Genomic DNA, 21206 nt, shown 5'->3' with positions numbered 1-21206 from the left:
TTAAAGTGACAGACACTAGGTTTTACCACAACGACATTAAAGTGACAGACACTAGGTTTTATAATAGGTATACCACAACGCTACATATTCTTCCCTATTAAAGTGACAGACACTAGGTTTTATAATAGGTATACCACAACGCTATATATTCTTCCCTATTAAAGTGACAGACACTAGGTTTTATAATAGGTATACCACAACGCTAGTGACAGACACTTTTATAATAGGTATACCACAACGCTACATATTCTTCCCTATTAAAGTGACAGACACTAGGTTTTATAATAGGTATACCACAACGCTATATATTCTTCCCTATTAAAGTGACAGACACTAGGTTTTATAATAGGTATACCACAACGCTACATATTCTTCCCTATTAAAGTGACAGACACTAGGTTTTATAATAGGTATACCACAACGCTATATATTCTTCCCTATTAAAGTGACAGACACTAGGTTTTATAATAGGTATACCACAACGCTATATATTCTTCCCTATTAAAGTGACAGACACTAGGTTTTATAATAGGTATACCACAACGCTATATATTCTTCCCTATTAAAGTGACAGACACTAGGTTTTATAATAGGTATACCACAACGCTACATATTCTTCCCTATTAAAGTGACAGACACTAGGTTTTATAATAGGTATACCACAACGCTACATATTCTTCCCTATTAAAGTGACAGACACTAGGTTTTATAATAGGTATACCACAACGCTACATATTCTTCCTTATTAAAGTGACAGACACTAGGTTTTATAATAGGTATACCACAACGCTACATATTCTTCCCTATTAAAGTGACAGACACTAGGTTTTATAATAGGTATACCACAACGCTACATATTCTTCCTTATTAAAGTGACAGACACTAGGTTTTTAAACCATTCGAGCGGTTTTTGATAATTTTAATCAGACATTACATAGATGTTATTGTTTAGGTTATTTTTTTCCGTACATCAGAAGTGTTTCTGGTCATCCTGGTACTTTTAATACTAAGAAATGCCTTTTTTATATTTTTCAAAACGTATGTACCTTTGAGAAATAACAGTTATAAAGATGAGCTCAAGAATATATGTTAAGGATATTTCTCTGTTTCACCGTCACACACCCTTTGGTTCACTTTATGGTAACATTATTCAGATGTCTTACAGGTTTGTAGATTAATCAAACTTTGTGTCCATTTTCACGGGTTGAAGCTAGGATCTGTGACTATAAGTCTGAGACATTAAGGTCATGTTAACGTCATAATATCGCATGCGAATGATGTCATTGCAGATTTGAGTCAGACTCTAAACACGGAGTGTAACATTACGTACTGGTTTCTGGCGTCAAGATACACTTTTGTTCCGAGAACGGGCTGCTGAAACCCGTCACCGTGTTAAACTTCAGCTGGACGCAGTACCAGGTAGAGGGCTCCTGGTTGGGGATGGACATGCTGGTAACCGCACCCCCTGGAACCTTCCACGTACTCGCTTTGCCTCCCACTTCCGGACTACTCAGTCGTAATGTGTAATCTTTGATTTGGTTACACTTCATGTCATTGGCGGATGGTCCCTGGGATCAATAACAAATGTTATAAAAATATTAAAACCGTATATCAGTACCTTTCATATTAGTTAATATTAGATGTTAACAAAGCATGTCTAGTTGTATGACACAATAATTGGCAGTTAAAAGTTGCACCAAAACAAAAAGAAGCGAAATACAATAAATTATCATATGTAAAAAATATCACTTGCTGTGACAAGTGACTCTTCATATCCATTTATTATAACTCACAAGGTTTCTAGACAATTTACAACATGCACGATAGCTTACAAAGACGCTAGAGAACTTAGATGCGAGATAATTTACTATCTTTCTAAAAACAAATTACAAAGGCGCCAGAGTTTACAGAGATGCTAGAAAACATATAATCAATTTAGACACCTTACAACTGCACTACACTACCGATAATGACACTTACATTTGCGTCAGACAGTATATTAAATACAATTATGCTAAACAACTTACAATCACTGGCGAGACGTATAATAATACTAGACAGGGTAAACGGTTGTTAGACAAAATGGCTTGAACGTTGGTCTTAAGTCATTAGACATTATACACTAAATCTAGAAACTACAATGATGCCAGACAACTTACAATCCACTGGACTAGAAGTCGTGTTTTAGGATACGTCTTGTTGTACTGTAACTGTCCGCTGACATCATTGATCGTTGGTCCAACTGCAGGACCTGTAAACGTTAAACATCAAAGAGAACAATTATTAGAGTCCAATAATTATGCATATCCAACATTGTCGTAATAAAACAAATATGCCAAGACAGTAAACTTCGAGTGAGAGAAAGAGAGAAGAGAGAGAGAGAACGAGAGAGAGATGGGGGAAAAGATACAGATACAGACAAAGTAAGAGAGCGAGAGGAAGGCATATATATATATATATATATATATATATATACATATATATATATATATATATATATATATATATATATATAGATAGATAGATAGATAGATAGATAGATAGATAGATAGATAGATAGATAGATATAGACACACACACACACACACATATATATATATATATATATATATATATATATACAGAGAGAGAGAGAGAGAGAGAGAGAGAGAGAGAGAGAGAGAGAGAGAGAGAGAGAGAGAGAGAGTAAGTAAATAAAATATTTCAATTAGAATTAAGAATTTATGGTGAAAGCTTATTTGTTATAATCCTTTGTTTGTTTCGTGGAAGAATATAATTATTATAAATTACATTCGTATTCCTGGGAAATGACAGATGTGTGACACGGATGGCCACAAGAGTCAAGCACTTGTCACGGTTGGAGAGACAACTACTAGGATGTGGAGGTGGACAGCGTCGCATTTGGAGAGATAAGGACTGGGATGTGGAGGTGAACAGCGAAAGAAGTTGAAAGATATGAGGAGCTGCAGATTGGGAAGAAATGAGATGGGAGTCAAAGGAGACCAAAAAAAGGGGGGGGGGGGTAAAAAAAATATTTTAAAAATTCGTATTCCTCAGTTCACGTATAGTATACATTTTAGTGCAAGAAAAAAAATACCTTTGAATAAATATTTCAATATTGCAACCATATTTTACGAAAAAAGCATTGCGTTTACCTGAACAGTCGGTGGTAACATGTATGAGAGGGCCCGGGGGTCCGTCCCCTCCCTCCCCGTCCCTCCTCGTCACGATGTAGACGGCGTACTTGGTGTTGGGCTGGAGCTCGCCCACGGTGTAGGAACACTTCCTCTCACAGAACAGATTGTACACGATGCCGGCGTTGCGGTAGCTGGTGTCTGTCTCCGCCTTCACGTAGACGCTGTACCACAGGATGGGCTTGTCGCCCGTGTCGCCGCGGGGGCGACTCCACTTGTGCCACTCGATGGTGATGTTCCTCGACGTGATGCTCCCCTTCACCACCGACGGCGGCGTGTTCAGGCGAGCTAATTCTGTGGGTGAGCAAGGAGATTGTTTTTTAAATACATAAAACACTAGCACATTATTTAATCATCGGAAATTAGCTGCCAAAGATGTAGAAAATTGTGTTTATCCAGTCCAGGGATCGAACCTATGGCCAGCTGTACCTCAGGACGTGAGCAACGAGATATTAGAGAAAAACCCGTTAGCAGATTATTAATCGTCTGGCATTAGGTGTTCAAGACGTAGGAAATTGTTTTTAGTTTTAGTGATCGAACCTACGACGTGAGGAACGAGATATTTTTAAATAAAACAATAGCAGATTATTAATCATCTGGCATTAGGTATTCAAGACGTAGGAAATTGTTTTTAGTTTTAGTGATCGAACCTACGACGTGAGGAACGAGATATTTTTAAATAAAACAATAGCAGATTATTAATCATCTGGCATTAGGTGTTCAAGACGTAGGAAATTGTTTTTAGTTTTAGTGATCGAACCTACGACGTGAGGAACGAGATATTTTTAAATAAAACAATAGCAGATTATTAATCATCTGGCATTAGGTGTTCAAGACGTAGGAAATTGTTTTTAGTTTTAGTGATCGAACCTACGACGTGAGGAACGAGATATTTTTAAATAAAACAATAGCAGATTATTAATCATCTGGCATTAGGTGTTCAAGACGTAGGAAATTGTTTTTAGTTTTAGTGATCGAACCTACGACGTGAGGAACGAGATATTTTTAAATAAAACAATAGCAGATTATTAATCATCTGGCATTAGGTGTTCAAGACGTAGGAAATTGTTTTTAGTTTTAGTGATCGAACCTACGACGTGAGGAACGAGATATTTTTAAATAAAACAATAGCAGATTATTAATCATCTGGCATTAGGTATTCAAGACGTAGGAAATTGTTTTTAGTTTTAGTGATCGAACCTACGACGTGAGGAACGAGATATTTTTAAATAAAACAATAGCAGATTATTAATCATCTGGCATTAGGTGTTCAAGACGTAGGAAATTGTTTTTAGTTTTAGTGATCGAACCTACGACGTGAGGAACGAGATATTTTTAAATAAAACAATAGCAGATTATTAATCATCTGGCATTAGGTGTTCAAGACGTAGGAAATTGTTTTTAGTTTTAGTGATCGAACCTACGACGTGAGGAACGAGATATTTTTAAATAAAACAATAGCAGATTATTAATCATCTGGCATTAGGTATTCAAGACGTAGGAAATTGTTTTTAGTTTTAGTGATCGAACCTACGACGTGAGGAACGAGATATTTTTAAATAAAACAATAGCAGATTATTAATCATCTGGCATTAGGTGTTCAAGACGTAGGAAATTGTTTTTAGTTTTAGTGATCGAACCTACGACGTGAGGAACGAGATATTTTAAAATAAAACAATAGCACATTATTTAATCATCGGGCATTAGGTGTCAAAGACGTATACATTTTTTAAAATGTTCAGTGCAGTTCCAGAGATCGAACCTAGGTCCAGTCGTACCTCAGAATGTGAAGCATGAGACATTTTTAAAAATAAAACACAAGTACATTATTTAATCAACGGACATTTGGTGTCAAAGACGTATAAAACATTTCTGTAATGTTCAATGCAGTTCCAGAGATCGAACCTAGGTCCAGTCGTACCTCAGAATGTGAAGCATGAGACATTTTAAAAAATAAAACACAAGTACATTATTTAATCAACGGACATTTGGTGTCAAAGACGTATAAAACATTTTTGTAATGTTCAATGCAGTTCCAGGGGTCGAACCTAGGTCCAGTCGTACCTCAGAATGTGAAGCAGGAGACATTTTTTTAATAAAACACAAGTACATTATTTAATCATCAGGTATTAGGTGTCAAAGACATAAGAAATTGTTGTTAGTTTTAATGTTTAATGCAATGCCAGGAATCGAACCTAGGTCCAGTCGTGAAGCATGAGAATTTTTTTTAATACAACACAAGTACATTATTTAAATCTGGCATTAGGTGTCAAATACGTATACATTTTTTTAATGTTCAATGCAATGCCAGGAATCGAACCTAATAAAACACAAGTACATTATTTAATCATCAGGTATTAGGTGTCAAATTGTTTTTAGTTTTAATGTTTAATGCAACTCCAGGGGTCGAACCTAGGACCAGTTGTACCTCAGGGCGATGCTTTTCCACCAAAGACCTTGTTTTTAAAGGCGTATACCCTAGTTTGAGCCCGTGAAAACGGACATTAAGTTTAGTTAATCTACAAACCTGCAACACACATTTGGATACGGTTATAACAGAGAGAAACTAGTCTATTATGGAAAATGCATTTCGGGGTATTACAAACACCTGGATGACCAGAACAACGTCAGGTGTACGAAAATTAATATTCTAAATAATAAAATGTAAGTACCTTTAACTTCAGTTATCAAAAACGGCTACAATATTGAAAAATACGTTGTAGTGTTTAAAAACTAGGGTTTGTCACTTTAAAGCATAAAAACGTGGAGAAATTAGTTGGTTTTATACATTATGCTGTAGTATTTAGAATAGCGATCTGTGTGTAGTCTTGGAGAGCAGCAATGTGCAGCTCTTTCTTCTTGCTGTTTATTAACATGACAAACTCTGAACGTATTACGTACGTATATTTTATCGTCAATATATACTGAATAAACTTTTATGGCACGAATCGAAAATATATCTCTTATTACTAGTATATTAAATGGGATACATGTATAATAAAACGACATAAATCATTTAACTTAATTTGTATTTTTAAATTTCCCATCGATTCGCCGTTGACAAAGTAAGTATATCTAGGATATCCTTTATTATAAAATGTTTTTTAAAAATAAAATAAAATAAAATTTAAAATCCCATCTGTGTGACAGTACCAAATCGTATTTAATTTTCACTTAACACCTTTACTGATAATCAGATGTCATTTCCGTAATACAATATGTACATCTCAATTATCATCAATGATGTATCAAGAACTACAACTTCGCAAAGTTTGCACTTCTCTCAAAAACTAGAGCAAACATATATATAACAATCAATTCCATTCGCCTGTGACACATTATTTCTTTGTTTTCATATTAATCTGTCCTCGGTGTACATCAAACGGAATGATCATCAAAACACCCATACACAAGTGGCTACTTGACGAAGGCGGAAAACAATGCTTAACGCAATTGATTTTCTCATATATAGACTACACAATCCACTTGGTTTCTGATCATGCTGCCATTGATCGAGCGGCAAATGTCAAATCAACTAAGGCAATCTGATTGTCTTCTATAAAACGATAGCAACATTCTGGAGCCTGTAGGATTCCACAGGCTCTGCGGTCTAAACCGCGCGACCTCGCGTGGACCCCGCAACAATCTCCATCCTTTCCTGCCGTTCTTCTATTAATGGTCCGCGGAATCATTTCCTTCCAGCAAATCTGCGAGAAGACGAAAGCAGGTTGGTCTCTGTGATCAAGTTTTAAGTAGATTGTAGAGCTTGGGCAATACTTACTTGAGCCGCCGAAAGGGCAAACATATCATGCTAATTGTCTGCGGTGAAAATCTTAATTACCGCGTCCGGAAAGACATAGTGGTGTATAATTAGTTCTGAAAATCAATATTACGCCGCCGGCATGGCCTTTGTTTAACCTGCGGGCTTAATGAATACTCAACAAGGCACTCTGCTCCTCTGTGTAAATATATCAACATTTGAAAGGACACGTCCTTCGACGTTTTCATATTGGGACATACACAGATAGTTTCCTCTCTAAGTTGGAAAAGAAGGAAATTAATCGAGGAAGGAAAGCGATACTTTGTATACTATTGAAACTACCATAATTGTTTTTACATTACAACTTGCCAGTGTTCAAATAGTAGATGTTTTCAGGAGGTTGGGTGCTCGCGGTCGCTAACGACACTGCTTGTTTTGCCTGAAGTTAAATGGATGTGATAGGATGGAAACCTGTCAAACTGTTCGCTAGCACTCGAACTCGCCCTTGCGCTTCTGAACACACCATACGTTATTCATAATGTGGAATCAAACTTAAACTTTAAATGGAATGAATGAATGAATGAATGAATGTTTAACGACACCCCAGCACGAAAAATACATCGGCTTTTGGGTTCAAACTATGAAACTTAAAATGGATTAAAACTGCAGGCACTTTGTATTGTGTTGTATTTAAAGAAAACGAATATTTGTCAAGCTGAAATGTGCGTCCAACGCTTGAACCGTAATAGATTTAAGCATAAAAATCAAATTAGACTAAAAGGTGATATCTCAAAGTTATATAATGGCGGCTTCCCGCTAAACATACTTCTTAACTTTTACTTTGAATTGTAAACATTATGACTTCGACTATATGCCCACCAAAAGTTACAACAATATAATTTAACTTAATAGTAGAAGAAAAAAAAAATTGGGATGGGGGGGGGGGGGGGGGGGAGAATCTTTAGAGTACGACAGCCGGAATTGGATGCGTTCACCTGAGACAAATACTCCATAATATTATGCCAAGAAACTGTTGCCGACAAGTTTGCTGTTTGTGCAACTGTGACGGTACATGCTCTTAATTTCTTTTCGCCTGTGGCGATATTAATTGTTTTAGAGGGTCGTGTGCAGTTCCAAATGCACTTAGCCTAGGTGTGGAGGCCAGGTGGCCAGCAGTTACGTAATACCTCCGCGAGTGCGGTTTTTACAACCGTAATTTTGGCGACTGGCGACAGAATGTCTGGTCATCTAAGAAAATATACCGACTCTGGGAGAGGTGGAAATATCAGATGATAGGTGAGGTACCGCGTTGTGCCCCCAGGCGATATTCGCTGTCTCTGAGAGTTTTGAATAAATAGCTAGGATTTTAGAGATATCGGGGAGAAACATATTGGAAGGCGTCCAGGGAGAACGTTAGTCCGTTTGGACTTGGTAATTATATATTTTTTCTGCTCTGTTGTATAACCTTGATGTGATTGATGTGACTTTAAATATTTTAATACTGTATTATACCAATATTATTTAGACGGTGCTGCCGGTTATCTGACGCAGTATACTGTAGGCTCACCGTTCTGATATATATATATATATATAAAGCTTATCCAGTCATCCTAGAGGACCTAGGTAAACTTTAGGTTATTGTCTTTATTGTGATAGGTACCAGTATTAATTCTGTGTTACAAGGTTACTGAATGAGTAGTTACGGGTTAATTCCTTTATTAATTAAGTTCTCCTGGAAGCGTTTCTCAATTATCACACGTTACTGAACGAGTAGTAAGGGTTAATTAAAAATTAACCAGTTAGGAATAGAGTTGTAATTCCTTTATTAATTAAGTTCTCCTGGAAGCGTTTCTCAATTATCACACGTGTGGGTGTTGTGTCACGGTGAAGTGATTAGCTTATTGTGTAAACTAGACACCTAGAGATTAACTAATTAAGTGATCAGTTCTGGGTTGTTATTATTTGTTGTTGTTAATTAACTACTGCGGCAGTACATTTGTCAGCGTGGGTTAATACAGATTCCAAAGTGTATTGTGTTTTTGTTGTGTTTTCTAGTGAACTAAACGTGCTTAATAATATATACTTTATATATAGATCTTATTTCTGATCATACCTAGACGAGCCAGCGGGTATAACCGCCCGTTACAGAGAGATCTAATAGATATACAGTTAGGAGAGATATTTGGACAATCGTGTTTCATTCAGTTACGGGTATTATAGGATCCCCGTGACAGCAACTCATCTGTCTCTGACGGTCAGCTTGCCAGATTTTGTGGATTCTCTGATTTCAATGGATTTGATGACAGGGATTTGGTTAATAATGAAAACTGAACACGGCGTGCAAATGTATTACAATTTCAAATTCAACATCCTCGAGCTATTTATTATCTTTATTATGTGTCATATCGATACATTAGTAGATATTTATTACAAATAAATGTAAAATCTGACATATGGCACTTATCAATATGATATAGCACCTTTAATCTGTGAATTTTAATATAAAATATTGCACTTAAAACAACCCACTGCGAGCATTCCCTTACATCTAATATAGTGGATTTTAATTTTTTTAAAAGGCGAGACATTAATGTGTGCTTTGAAACATAATTATATTGAATAACAATTGGCACTTCTTGTGATTTTTATATAAAACAGAAAACTGTTTTCACAATACATGCCAGGGCGCTATCAGTTTCGCTTATGAAGGTTCCACAACCCTTCAATACGACAGTTCTCCCATTACATCCCCTGCATACGATTATTCCTCAACCCTTCCATGCGACAGTTCTCCCATTGCATCCCCTGAATACGATTATTCCTCAACCCTTCCATACGACAGTTCTCCCATTACATCCCCTGAATACAATTATTCCTCAACCCTTCCATACGACAGTTCTCCCATTACATCCCCTGCATACGATTATTCCTCAACCCTTCCATACGACAGTTCTCCCATTACATCCCCAGCATACGATTATTCCTCAACCCTTCCATGCGACAGTTCTCCCATTACATCCCCTGCATACGAGTATTCCTCAACCCTTCCATGCGACAGTTCTCCCATTAAATAAACTGAATACGATGATTCCTTAACCCTTCCATGCGACAGTTCTCCCATTACATCCCCTGCATACGATTATTCCTCAACCCTTTCATGCGACAGTTCTCCCATTACATCCCCTGCATACGATTATTCCTCAACCCGTCCATGCGACAGTTCTCCCATTACCTCCCCTGTATACGATTATTCCTTAACCCTTCCATACGACAGTTCTCCCATTACATCCCCTGTATACAATTATTCCTTAACCATTCCATATGACAGTTCTCTCATTACATCCCCTGCATACGATTATTCCTTAACCAGTTCTCCCATCACATCCCCTGCATACGATTATTCCTCAACCCTTCCATACGACAGTTCTCCCATTACACCCCTGTATACGATTATTCCTCAACCCTTCCATACGACAGTTCTCCCATTACATCCCCTGCATACGATTATTCCTCAACCCTTCCATGCGACAGTTCTCCCATTACATCCCCTGCATACGATTATTCCTCAACCCTTCCATACGACAGTTCTCCCATTACATCCCCTGTATACGATTATTCCTCAACCCTTCCATATGACAGTTCTCCCATTACATCCACTGCATACGATTATTCCTCAACCCTTGCATATGACAGTTCTCCCATTACATCCACTGCATACGATTATTCCTTAATCCTTCCATACGACAGTTCTCCCATTACCTTCCCTGCATACGATTATTCCTCAACCCTTCCATGCGACAGTTCTCCCATTACAATCCCTGAATACGATTATTCCTCAACCCTTGCATATGACAGTTCTCCCTTTACATTACATTCCATGCATACGATTATTCCTCAACCCTTCCATGCGACAGTTCTCAAATTACATCCCCTGCATACGATTATCCCTCAACCCTTGCATATGACAGTTCTCCCATAACATCGTCTGCATATGATTATTCCTCAACCCTTGTATATTAGTTCTTCCATTACATCCTCCATATACAATTATTCCTCAACCCTTGCCTATGACAGTTCTCCCATCCCTTGCACACAACCCTTTCCCCAATCCTAAGTATGACGGTTCTCCTAATCCTACATACGAGGTTTGTACTCCTTAACCACACCCTAATTACTTTAACGTAAATTTATCGAATTCTTCTTACCATACACATCTACTCGAATCGTGGTAGACGTTGACCCTGCCGTCGCCGTCACGGCACACGTGTAGTGCTCCCCGTTGAGCACGTAGTTCACCTTGAAGAGGTTGAACCTGGTGTAGAGGTACTGGTTGAGGATCTTCGACTCCAGGAGAGTGATTCGCTTTCCCTGGGGACCAATCAGCATAATCTCGCTCTCGTAGGGCGTCGGAAACGCCGCCACAGTGCAGTTGAAGATTCCCGGCTGGCCCGGGTTCACCCGAACATTGCCGAAGTAAAGGATCTTGGGTTCGGTCACTATGATGTAAATTAATTAATGAATGATTGTTTAGCGACTTCTCAACTTGTGAAATTGTAATCACTATAGGCGACGCCACACAATACGACAGCCTCGTATGAGAATAGGTACGAAAATAGCCGATTGCAAAGCAACCGTTGAAATCGGAATGTGTGTCTCGTCAATCGGCTGTTATTGTAGTAGGCACTCGTATCGTGTGGTTGGCCTTTTCTACGACAATCAGAATACTTCTATTTAGTCCATCTTTTCTTTTTCAAACGTCATGCAATTGAGTATTTCATAATACATATTATATATAATTTGTTGCATGAAGAAAACAAAATCATATTTTGAAGTTAATTAATATATTGATATCAAATACTGATTATAAAAAATACAAGCCAGTACTTAAAGCGAACCCGAATATTCTCATATTACATCAAAATTAAAACATTTAAACACAACGTAAACAGTGTGACTAAAATAAAGACTGTCGGAGAAATGATTATATCAGGAATTAGAATATGTTTGTTTTTATCACTATCACCTATCCACAGAACAAACTTATAGTAATTTGGCTTTCTAGGCAGTAAAACCAGCAGACTAACAAAGTTTGAGTTTATACAATCAAAGACGTTCTATCCCCATGAGAGTATTTCTGAAACCGAATTTAATATAAAAATGTGTTGTTGTTTTCTGTTCGTAACTATGACATCTGCATAATTCATACTATATAGCATATACTGATGCCATTTACTTCATGTGGTCTCGAGTCATTTTTAATAAACATCAACAGAAGTCTTTTCGCTAAAATCGTTTAAACATATGTAATCTGGAGAGGCAGGATCTTATACGCTTATTGATTTCACAACATGATCAAAGCTTAAACAAATGTAAATACTAGTATATGTTTCTGGAAATACTCTTATTAAGTAAAGAGCAAAATCTGCTCCAAACGTGACTTTTAGAGTGAAAGTGTCACACTCTACTCTAATGCACGTTCAAACGTGAAAGAGATGGACAGAAAATAGATAGCACACACACACACACACTAGAGACAGTATGGTACAGTGGTTTATGCCACAAGAAGATGCAGGCAACCAGACCGCAAACAACCCACAGACACCATGCACTATATTATTGTGATCATTCAAAATCATGCCGGTAACGTGGTAACTGTAAAAGGCGATTTAAAACAGTCACGAGGGAGATTGTCTTCTGAAGGTTGTTAATTGAAATGGCACGAAACACCAAAGCGTTAACAGGGTATCTAACGTTATATTAAATAATAATTGTTCGTCTTTATTTTTATTTTTAAATATTTAATGTGTTTTATGCTTCCTGGGCACACAAGAAAACATTGTATAGCTTTATTGTCATGGGGGGAATATCAAAACTATCTCTACTAAGTGAAAGGACAAAAAAGTCATATTTACACACTACTTTTTTACATATTTTGTTCTATTGTTTTATTGTACTTTCTCTTTTTGATCACAAAACAAGAACAAGAAAAAACTAACTAAAAACCAGTAGGCCCTATCTGGATTGCTACAGCCTTCACAGGTTAATACTTTGTCGTTTATCCTAGAGTAACACTTGTAAACACCTAACTAAATTCTCGTACCACTACTATTTCTTTCAACTGTACAAAGTTATCTCTGTTTTTGCAAGACATTTAAATGCTTTAAGAGTCAACAATTGATTATGTCAAACAGGCGTCGGGCTGGAATGGTGATGACGTCATATAGTGCAATGACCCGTTTACCTGGTTCGCAATTGGGCGGGTTAAAAAAGCCCTGCCTGCACTCGCATGGTTCCTCGGGTCCAGAAAATCGGTTGCAGTGATCGGCCGTCTTGCACTGACACCTCTTGTTGCAGGCCCAGCCGTAACGGTTGGACGGGCAGGCGGCAGCTGCAAAAACAGGCCACACGTCACAAAGTGGTGAACATGCAGTCAGGGGCGGATCCCAGGAAATATTTTGCGGGGGCGTAACGGAAAAAAGGTCAATCTGATTAAATTCAGCTCGACTATTACCTGTGGTACACCACTAGAGCTGATTTCAATCAGATTGGGAAAAGGGCACATGGACCAATTCGTCAAAAAGGCATCTTAATGAAAAACATTAAAAGATGAAAAAGGGGAACTGTAATATTTTAAAGGGTACGGGTCCCCTGACACACACACCCTCCCGTTTGGATCCGCCTCTGTGCAGTATGCAGTTCTGTGCAAACACGTGCATCCTAACACCTTTTATATGCATTCAAAGAAGATATTTTTGGAAGGTTGATCTACTATACTAATATAAAAATCTAATAACTAATTTAAAATGTAGATTTTCAAAAGATACTTTGAAATTCGTAAAATATTTTTAAAATTTATGAAGGGTGTGGAAGCTGCGTGTTGTATGAACCATTTATACATGAAGTAGATGGATGTATAATACACCAAAGCTAAAGATATTCGTAATGGTGACATTAACTAAAACGTTAAAATGAAACGATAAAATTAGGGGTACTGTAGTTATTGCTATGCTATAATAATGCCTACACGATTGATAGTATGAACAGGAATGTATTTATTTATTTATTTCGTTTGTTTAACGACACCACTGGAGCACATTGATTTATTAATCATCGGCTATTGGATGTCAAACATTTGGTAATTTTGACATATAGTCTTAGAGTGGAAACCCGCTACCTTTTTTCATTAGTAGCAAGGGATCTTTTATATGCACCATCCCGCTGAAAGAATAACACATACCACGGCCTTTGATATACCAGTAGTGGTGCATTGGCTGGAACGAGAAATAACCCAAGGGGCCCACTGACGGAGATCGATGCCAGACCACTGGGCTACGTCCCGCCCCGAACAGGAATGATGCGGGGAATTTGCATCAAGTTTAAGGTGGTCATTGTGGCACTGCCGTAGCCAGGATTTTATACTGGGGGAACCCACTATTAGGAGGGGGACCCACACTATGTATGTATGTATGCTTTTATAAAATTTAATAGTAAAAAATGGGTTTGATGGGAGGGGACGTGCCCCCGTGTCCCTCCCCTCCCCCACATGCTACGCCACTGCATTATCGTTAGCAGTACTATCTTTACATACCACTTTCCCACATATAATAAAAACAAAAACATTTTCTATAAAAAGAGTTACACTATACTTTTTGTCACTAGCGTGAAATGTTGAAATGTGTTAAACAAGACGTCAATAGTGAACCAATGTTGATAGTGTATATTATACTACTCCAGTAATTAATCAACCAACTAATTTTAAAACAAATTTAAAAATTAAATAAAATCCTTTCTTAAAATATCATAGGTCTAATGAATGTGATAGTCTTTATAGTCTTTTGCTGCTCCTCGTTTCAACTTTTTCAGTGCATCTATATATACTACTCAAAAGAATTTAAGGGTCAAACATTTATAACCAAATAAGTTTCAAAGTGTATTAGATTGATGATGTAAACTACACCAAAAATTTAATTTATTGTTCCATATTTACAAAAAACCACAAATAAACGTCACTGTATACAAGAAAGTCACATGACATGCTGTCAAAGTTGAAGGTTGTCAAACATGGATTTTACACATTAGAACATTCGTTTAATAGTGTGTGAATCCACCCCTGGCGCGAATACACTCGACACATCGTTGCCTCATGCTGTTGATCAGACGTCTGAAGAACTCTTGGGGAATGGCCTGCCACTCTGCCATAAGAAGTTGACCCAGATCATGAAGGTTGGCGGAGGGGCATGGTTATCCCGAACTCTTCTGCCTAATTCGTCACAGGCGTGCTCTATTGGGGCCAAGTCAGGCGAATATGCTGGCCAATCCATCCTGGCGATACCTTGTTGTCTGAGAAAGTCCGTTACCACCCTGGCGCGGTGGGGTCTGGCATTGTCATCCTGCAGAACTGCCCCGCCGCCAATCTGCTAAGGCCTGGGAGAACCAACGGCCGGATAATCTCATTCAGATAGCGGATTCCATTCAGATTGCCATCCACCACATAGAGGGGGGTCCTGTGGTGGATAGAGATGCCGCCCCACACCATGACGCTGCCACCACCAAACCGGTGACGTTGTCTAACGTTAACGTCAGCGAAGCGCTCCCCAGGACGTCTGTAAACACGAACCCGACCGCCGTTGAACTGGAGACTAAACCTGGACTCATCAGTGAACATCACTCGACCACACTGAACACGTTGCCACCGCAGATGAAGCGTGCACCAGTGACGTCTGGCCGTTCTGTGACGTGGTAGGAGTGGTGGTCGAACAGCCTGGCGACGGTAGCGTAGATTATTGGCTCTCAGACGATTGCGTATGGTTTGATCAGACACTCGAGTTCCAGTCGCAGTCCGCAGATTGTCACGTAATCGGCGTGCAGTGGTTGTGCGTTGACGTAGAGCCATATTGGTGATGTAGCGGTCCTCTCTATTTGTAGTGCTTCGGGGTCTTCCCGAACGTGGACGATTTCGAACAGAATTCGTTGCTTGGTACCGTTGCCACAGTCGGCCAACGACACTCTGACTGACACCAAGTCTCAGAGCAACATTTCTTTGCGTATTGCCATCCTGAAGCCAAGCAATAGCCCTTCCTCGATCTTCGATAGTCAGCTGACGTCGTACCATTGTCGAATTTGGAGTGTGCACCGTACACGAACGCAAGCTCCAATTATACAGAAATTCAGCATTGGGAACATGGAATACACATGCAAAGCGTGCAAATGAAGCGCTTTGTGAAAAAGCAAGTTATGGGCACTTAGCAGACCTTTCGCTTTCGCCCTAATTTACGTTCAAATGTAAGCATGTTTTCGCCATTAGAATAGTCGACAGTGTCAATGACAGTGGATTTTAATTCATTTATGGGTTGCTTAGACCCACTTTCGTCAAAATGGAACAATACCATGCGTGACATTATGGTCTAGCTAATATAATTGACATTCAGAAAATAATGTCGAAAATATCGTCTGACCCTTAAATTCTTTTGAGTAGTATTTAGTAAATTCATCAATGCGAATGTCATGATACTTGTTTTATTTAAAATATATATATTCTAAATTCTTACTTCATTATTAAATATTTAATGTATATTGGTTGCTGTTGTTGTTTTCTTTGAAAAGAGTACTCATGTAGAAGAAAATACAAAAGTAGCCTACACACTATTTATATCTAACTCTAGTCAGAACATGAACTATGATATACGAATGATATATGATGGATGATATATGATGGAAGCCGCACACATTCACACACATGAGAGAAGAAAGGGTGACGCAAAAATGTAGATTCAAAATGCAGGGGAAATACGGAACTCTTCGGCCGATTCCACGAATCAAACCTAGGACGCATAACATATGACGACAGATTAGAGCCTCAGTCCACCCTCGAAACAAGAGTTGCATAACCAAAGTTACTTTTAGAAGTACACTAATACAGGCATTACTGTCAGCGTATATATATATATATATATATATATATATATATATATATATATATATATATATATATTAGTGTTTGTATTCACTATTACTATTATTTTAACACAAGACTAAGTTGTCGCTGTGCATCAATTAAACATTAATATTCGGCATTATGACAGGCGTGCTTGAACAGTTTTCGTATGGAAGCACGTTCAAAAATACCCATACTCATTACCCCATATTGGTAATTGTTGTGCTTCCATCAGAAAGTGCATTTAACTGTGTAACACAGTCTTCCGGAAGCAAAACAATTATAATAATAAATAAAAAATGTTTTGTTTACCGACACCACTACAGCACTTTGATTAATTAATCATCGGCTATTGGATGTCAAACATTTGATAATTCTGACTCGTAATCATCAGAGGAAACCCGCTTCAATTTTTCCATTAGCAGCAAGGGATCTTTTGTATGCACTTTCCCATGGACAGGAAAGAAAGTACATGTACTACGGTATTTGACTAGTTATGGTGCACTGGTTGGAATAAGAAGATTTGAATGATGCAAGTAAAACTGTAATATCTGTAATGAATTACTCCACTCCATGAAAGAGACTGTTCTGAGTTTGTTACATTGTAACATGTTTACGACCAATATGTACTTTTTGCTGACTGAAATTACATATTAAAGATATATATATGTTTAAAATATCACTATTTGTAAGTAAGAAAAAAATATATATTACGAAGTCAAATGAAACGTGCCTGCTACAGACATTACACTCGACTGCAAACAGATTGATATACAGACTCCGATATTCTAAACAAGAAACTGAATTGAATGTGTAATTTTAGCAACCAAAAAGGCTCTATTAGTCGTAAACTCAGGACAATCCCCTTTAAATACTGGTGATTCCGTAATCGGCCGAGCTCTTCCGAATGATGCATGGGGACTGGGAGACAGAAACTGAGTTTAATAATGCTACTATATGCGGGTGACCACAGTAAGGATACTCACGTGTCTGACAGTCGAATCCCCTCCAGCCCTGAGCGCAGCCATTCTTACACATTCCCAGGATACTGTCACAGCTTTCCGACCGGTCCCGGCAGTGGCACTCTTTAGCGCAGTTGTGACCGAACCGAAACGCCGGACAGCCTGAAGTGAAAACAATGACATTATAATTTGTTACTGAAAGTTCAAGTTCAAATTGAAGTTCTTTGTTTTCTTTTAGTTTTGCAAAAGTAAGGGAAATTTTCTTTTAATGACAGCCAGTAGCAATAGGTTTTCCATATGAACTTACCAACCTACAGGATAAGACGTGATACGGTTTTTAATATACCAGTTGTGGAGCACTAGTTAACATGGGGACACTTTATAGGTGCATAATGATTTGTCGCACTTCAGGCTTGCTATCGACCGTTGAGCTAAATCAGATTCAGGCCTGGTGTTTATAAAACTTTTAGAGTCTAGACTCGAGACTTTAACAGAGTCTGAGACACTAATGTCATGACAACGCCATACAAATTGTGACGTCATTAGAGATTGAGTCTGGACTTTAAAAGTTTTATAAGCACGGGGCCAGATTCAAGGCGGAGGTTGTGGTGTTGGACGAGATGTGTTATTCTTGAATAAATGTCTTTTATTTTTTGGAAAACTTGCACTACCTGCCAAAAACTAAATTCTGAATCTATCCCTATAGATACACCCGTATAGTCATCAAAGCAAACGTCAGTAGCATAGCTGCGGTTAATATGTAAAGTATGTATGCTGTTCTGAAGCGCATGGATAATACACAGGAATAAACATACGGCAGTTTTTGATGTTGCAGTGCTCCCATCTCACACGGTTGTCGGACGTATAGCACCACGGCTGAGCAGAATCGGCCGTCGTCCTACAGTAGTTGTTTGGGTAGAATCGGTCGGGGAAGTCCCGCGGCTTGTAGGTGTGCTGGTGAGGAAGCTGTGACTGCCAGGGCTGACAGATGTACAGACTCTTCGTCATCGACTTCGTGCCCATGTAGTTTCTTTTCTGGTCATTGTAAAAACAGCTGTTGGCTGGAATAAAAGACAAAACGGATAAGCAACAGAACACCCCATCAGAGGTAGTCAAACTAAAACTATAACAACTGTTGTTGAGGGCATGACAGGTGCATTATGGTACTAATCAGAGGTGGATCCAAGGTTGCACGTCCCCCTCCCCTGAAATATTCAAGTGCCCCTTTTTTCTTCTTTTATTTATTTATTTATTTATTTATGTATTTATTTATTATTCAGTGGGATGCTCTTTTGACGAGTTGGTTCATGTGCCCATTTCCAATTAGTCACCCCCCCCCCCCCTCCCCAAAAAAAATAAAAATAATAATAATAATAATAATACAAAAATAAAAATAAAAATAAAAATAAAAATATATATTGGATCCGCCCTTGTGAGTTGCTACAAGCTTCTCAAAGACATATACACTAGAACAATGTTTAATCAACGTCTCTTAATACTGATGTACGAAGATAACAAAAAAAGTAATGGAACATTTGATATTATAGGTCAAATTTATTTTATTATTGGCGTAGTAATGTCTGTATAAAATACAAACATGTAATTTAGGACTGAATGTCAGTAACTTCCTGACTATGGATGATAGCCTTATAGTCCGTCTCATAGGAATCGCCCTTTTTTTCATACTATGGAAATTACTACAAGTTATTTACTCCTGAGCCGATTTATGTGTAAGTTGCACACACAAATAGTATTTTGTTATTACTTCCAAAACACCTTTACCTTTCTTCTTACGTCAAACCAAACTGAAACTATTTACAAATACAATTTCAATAGAACGATGGGACGGACTATAGTTGCAGTCACTCTTTGCCGTTTCATTTATTTTAGGTGATCCCTTATTTCTTTCCATCAGTCTATATGGCAGTTGCTATATTTCATCTAGTGACTCGGAAAAGAAGACTGCTGCCGCCACATAAGTTACAGTTATCGAGTGACACTTCCATATTAGGAGTCGAGAGGGCTGGCCAGTTTGTGTTTTATAAATGGTTTTCCAACAGAATAATTCAGTGAACGTTTTTTTTCTTCAGAAAAATAAGGGACCATTTGAGGCTTATAAAGACTGGATGCGGCGCGTGCATGCGGTCTGACAGTTGCGTCTGGTGTCTATGCAGGGTGTATACTACCAAATCAAATCCCATAGACAACAATAGTAACATAAATTATGTGGCTAAAACTCCTACCTGTAGCGTATCAATCGACATAAACACCACGAATATAAATACTACTACCCCTCACCCTTAAAGTGAATCAGAAAAAAAATGGGGGTGGGGGGTGAAGCTGCTCATTTCACAGACAACGGGTAGCGTCTATGACTACCGTAGTTCCGCACAAAATTTCAGTACTTTTTTTTACAGGTACCCCATACATGTTTTAAGCACAAAGCTATTTGACAGTGGTACTAGATGAAATAAAATTGCATAAATTTTTTGCTCAGATGAAACTATTTTTTGTTTACAAACAACACGCTCACATTTATCACCAATCAAAGGACTTGTGGTGTTAACTTCTCTTTCAAAAGTTGAGTGCACCTCGAACTTTGACCCAGCCGGAAGTTCTTTGGTTTAGTACTGCCTGCAGCTTCAGTTTTGGGCACGTACATCATATACGGATTATTCCATTGCTGCTGACCGTTGGTGTTTTGCACACGCACGCATCCAGTCTAGACGCTCTCATTTAATCTAATGTATTTCGATTTTGTTTTTGCAGGACCGCACGCACGCACCGCATCCAGTCTCTATGAGTCGTTAGTCTGATAGACCAAACTAACATGGTAATGTCCGTATAAAATAAAGAATAAAAGTGGGAAGGAAGGAAATGTTTTATTTAACGACGCACTTAACACATTTCATTTACGGTTATATGGCGTCGGACATATGGGTAAGGACCACACAGATATTGAGAGAGAAAACCCGCTGTCGCCACTTCATGGGCTACTCTTTTCGATTAGCAGCAAGGGATCTTTTATATGCACCATCCCACAGACAGGATAACATATACCATGGCCTTTGATAATACCAGGCGTGGTGCACTGGCTGGAGCGAGAAATATCCCAATGGGCCCACCGACGGGGATCGATCACAGACCGACCGCGCATCAAGCGAACGCTTTACCACTGGGCTACATCCCACCCCACTAAAGTGGGATTAACTGCCAATTACACGGTTGACGTTTTGACATTGTGGATGATGGCAGGCACGTTTTGACATTGTGGATGATGGTAGGCACGTTTTGACATTGTGGATGATGGCAGGCACGTTTTGACATTGTGGATGATGGCAGGCACGTTTTGACAT

The 21206-nt window shown here is 38.4% G+C and overlaps 1 protein-coding gene across 3 annotated transcripts in view; it reads right to left on the bottom strand.

The window, feature by feature from the left end:
* Window positions 1–21206, bottom strand: part of LOC121375621 (receptor-type tyrosine-protein phosphatase T-like) — a 139406-nt gene that overhangs the window by 50947 nt on the left and 67253 nt on the right. For all 3 annotated transcript variants that reach the window (XM_041503164.1, XM_041503166.1, XM_041503165.1), the window contains 7 exons: window positions 18666–18911; window positions 17875–18012; window positions 13196–13342; window positions 11160–11450; window positions 3156–3488; window positions 2160–2251; window positions 1331–1568 (listed from right to left, as the gene is read on the bottom strand). In XM_041503164.1, the coding sequence (XP_041359098.1) occupies window positions 1331–1568; window positions 2160–2251; window positions 3156–3488; window positions 11160–11450; window positions 13196–13342; window positions 17875–18012; window positions 18666–18911 (1485 nt within the window). The remainder of the gene's footprint in view (window positions 1–1330; window positions 1569–2159; window positions 2252–3155; window positions 3489–11159; window positions 11451–13195; window positions 13343–17874; window positions 18013–18665; window positions 18912–21206) is intronic.

Source organism: Gigantopelta aegis, chromosome 6, assembly GCF_016097555.1.
Source record: "Gigantopelta aegis isolate Gae_Host chromosome 6, Gae_host_genome, whole genome shotgun sequence".
Classification (NCBI taxonomy): domain Eukaryota; kingdom Metazoa; phylum Mollusca; class Gastropoda; order Neomphalida; family Peltospiridae; genus Gigantopelta; species Gigantopelta aegis.
The sequence above is the reverse complement of the archived record's forward strand: the minus strand, read 5'-3'. Positions and strand labels throughout refer to the sequence as shown.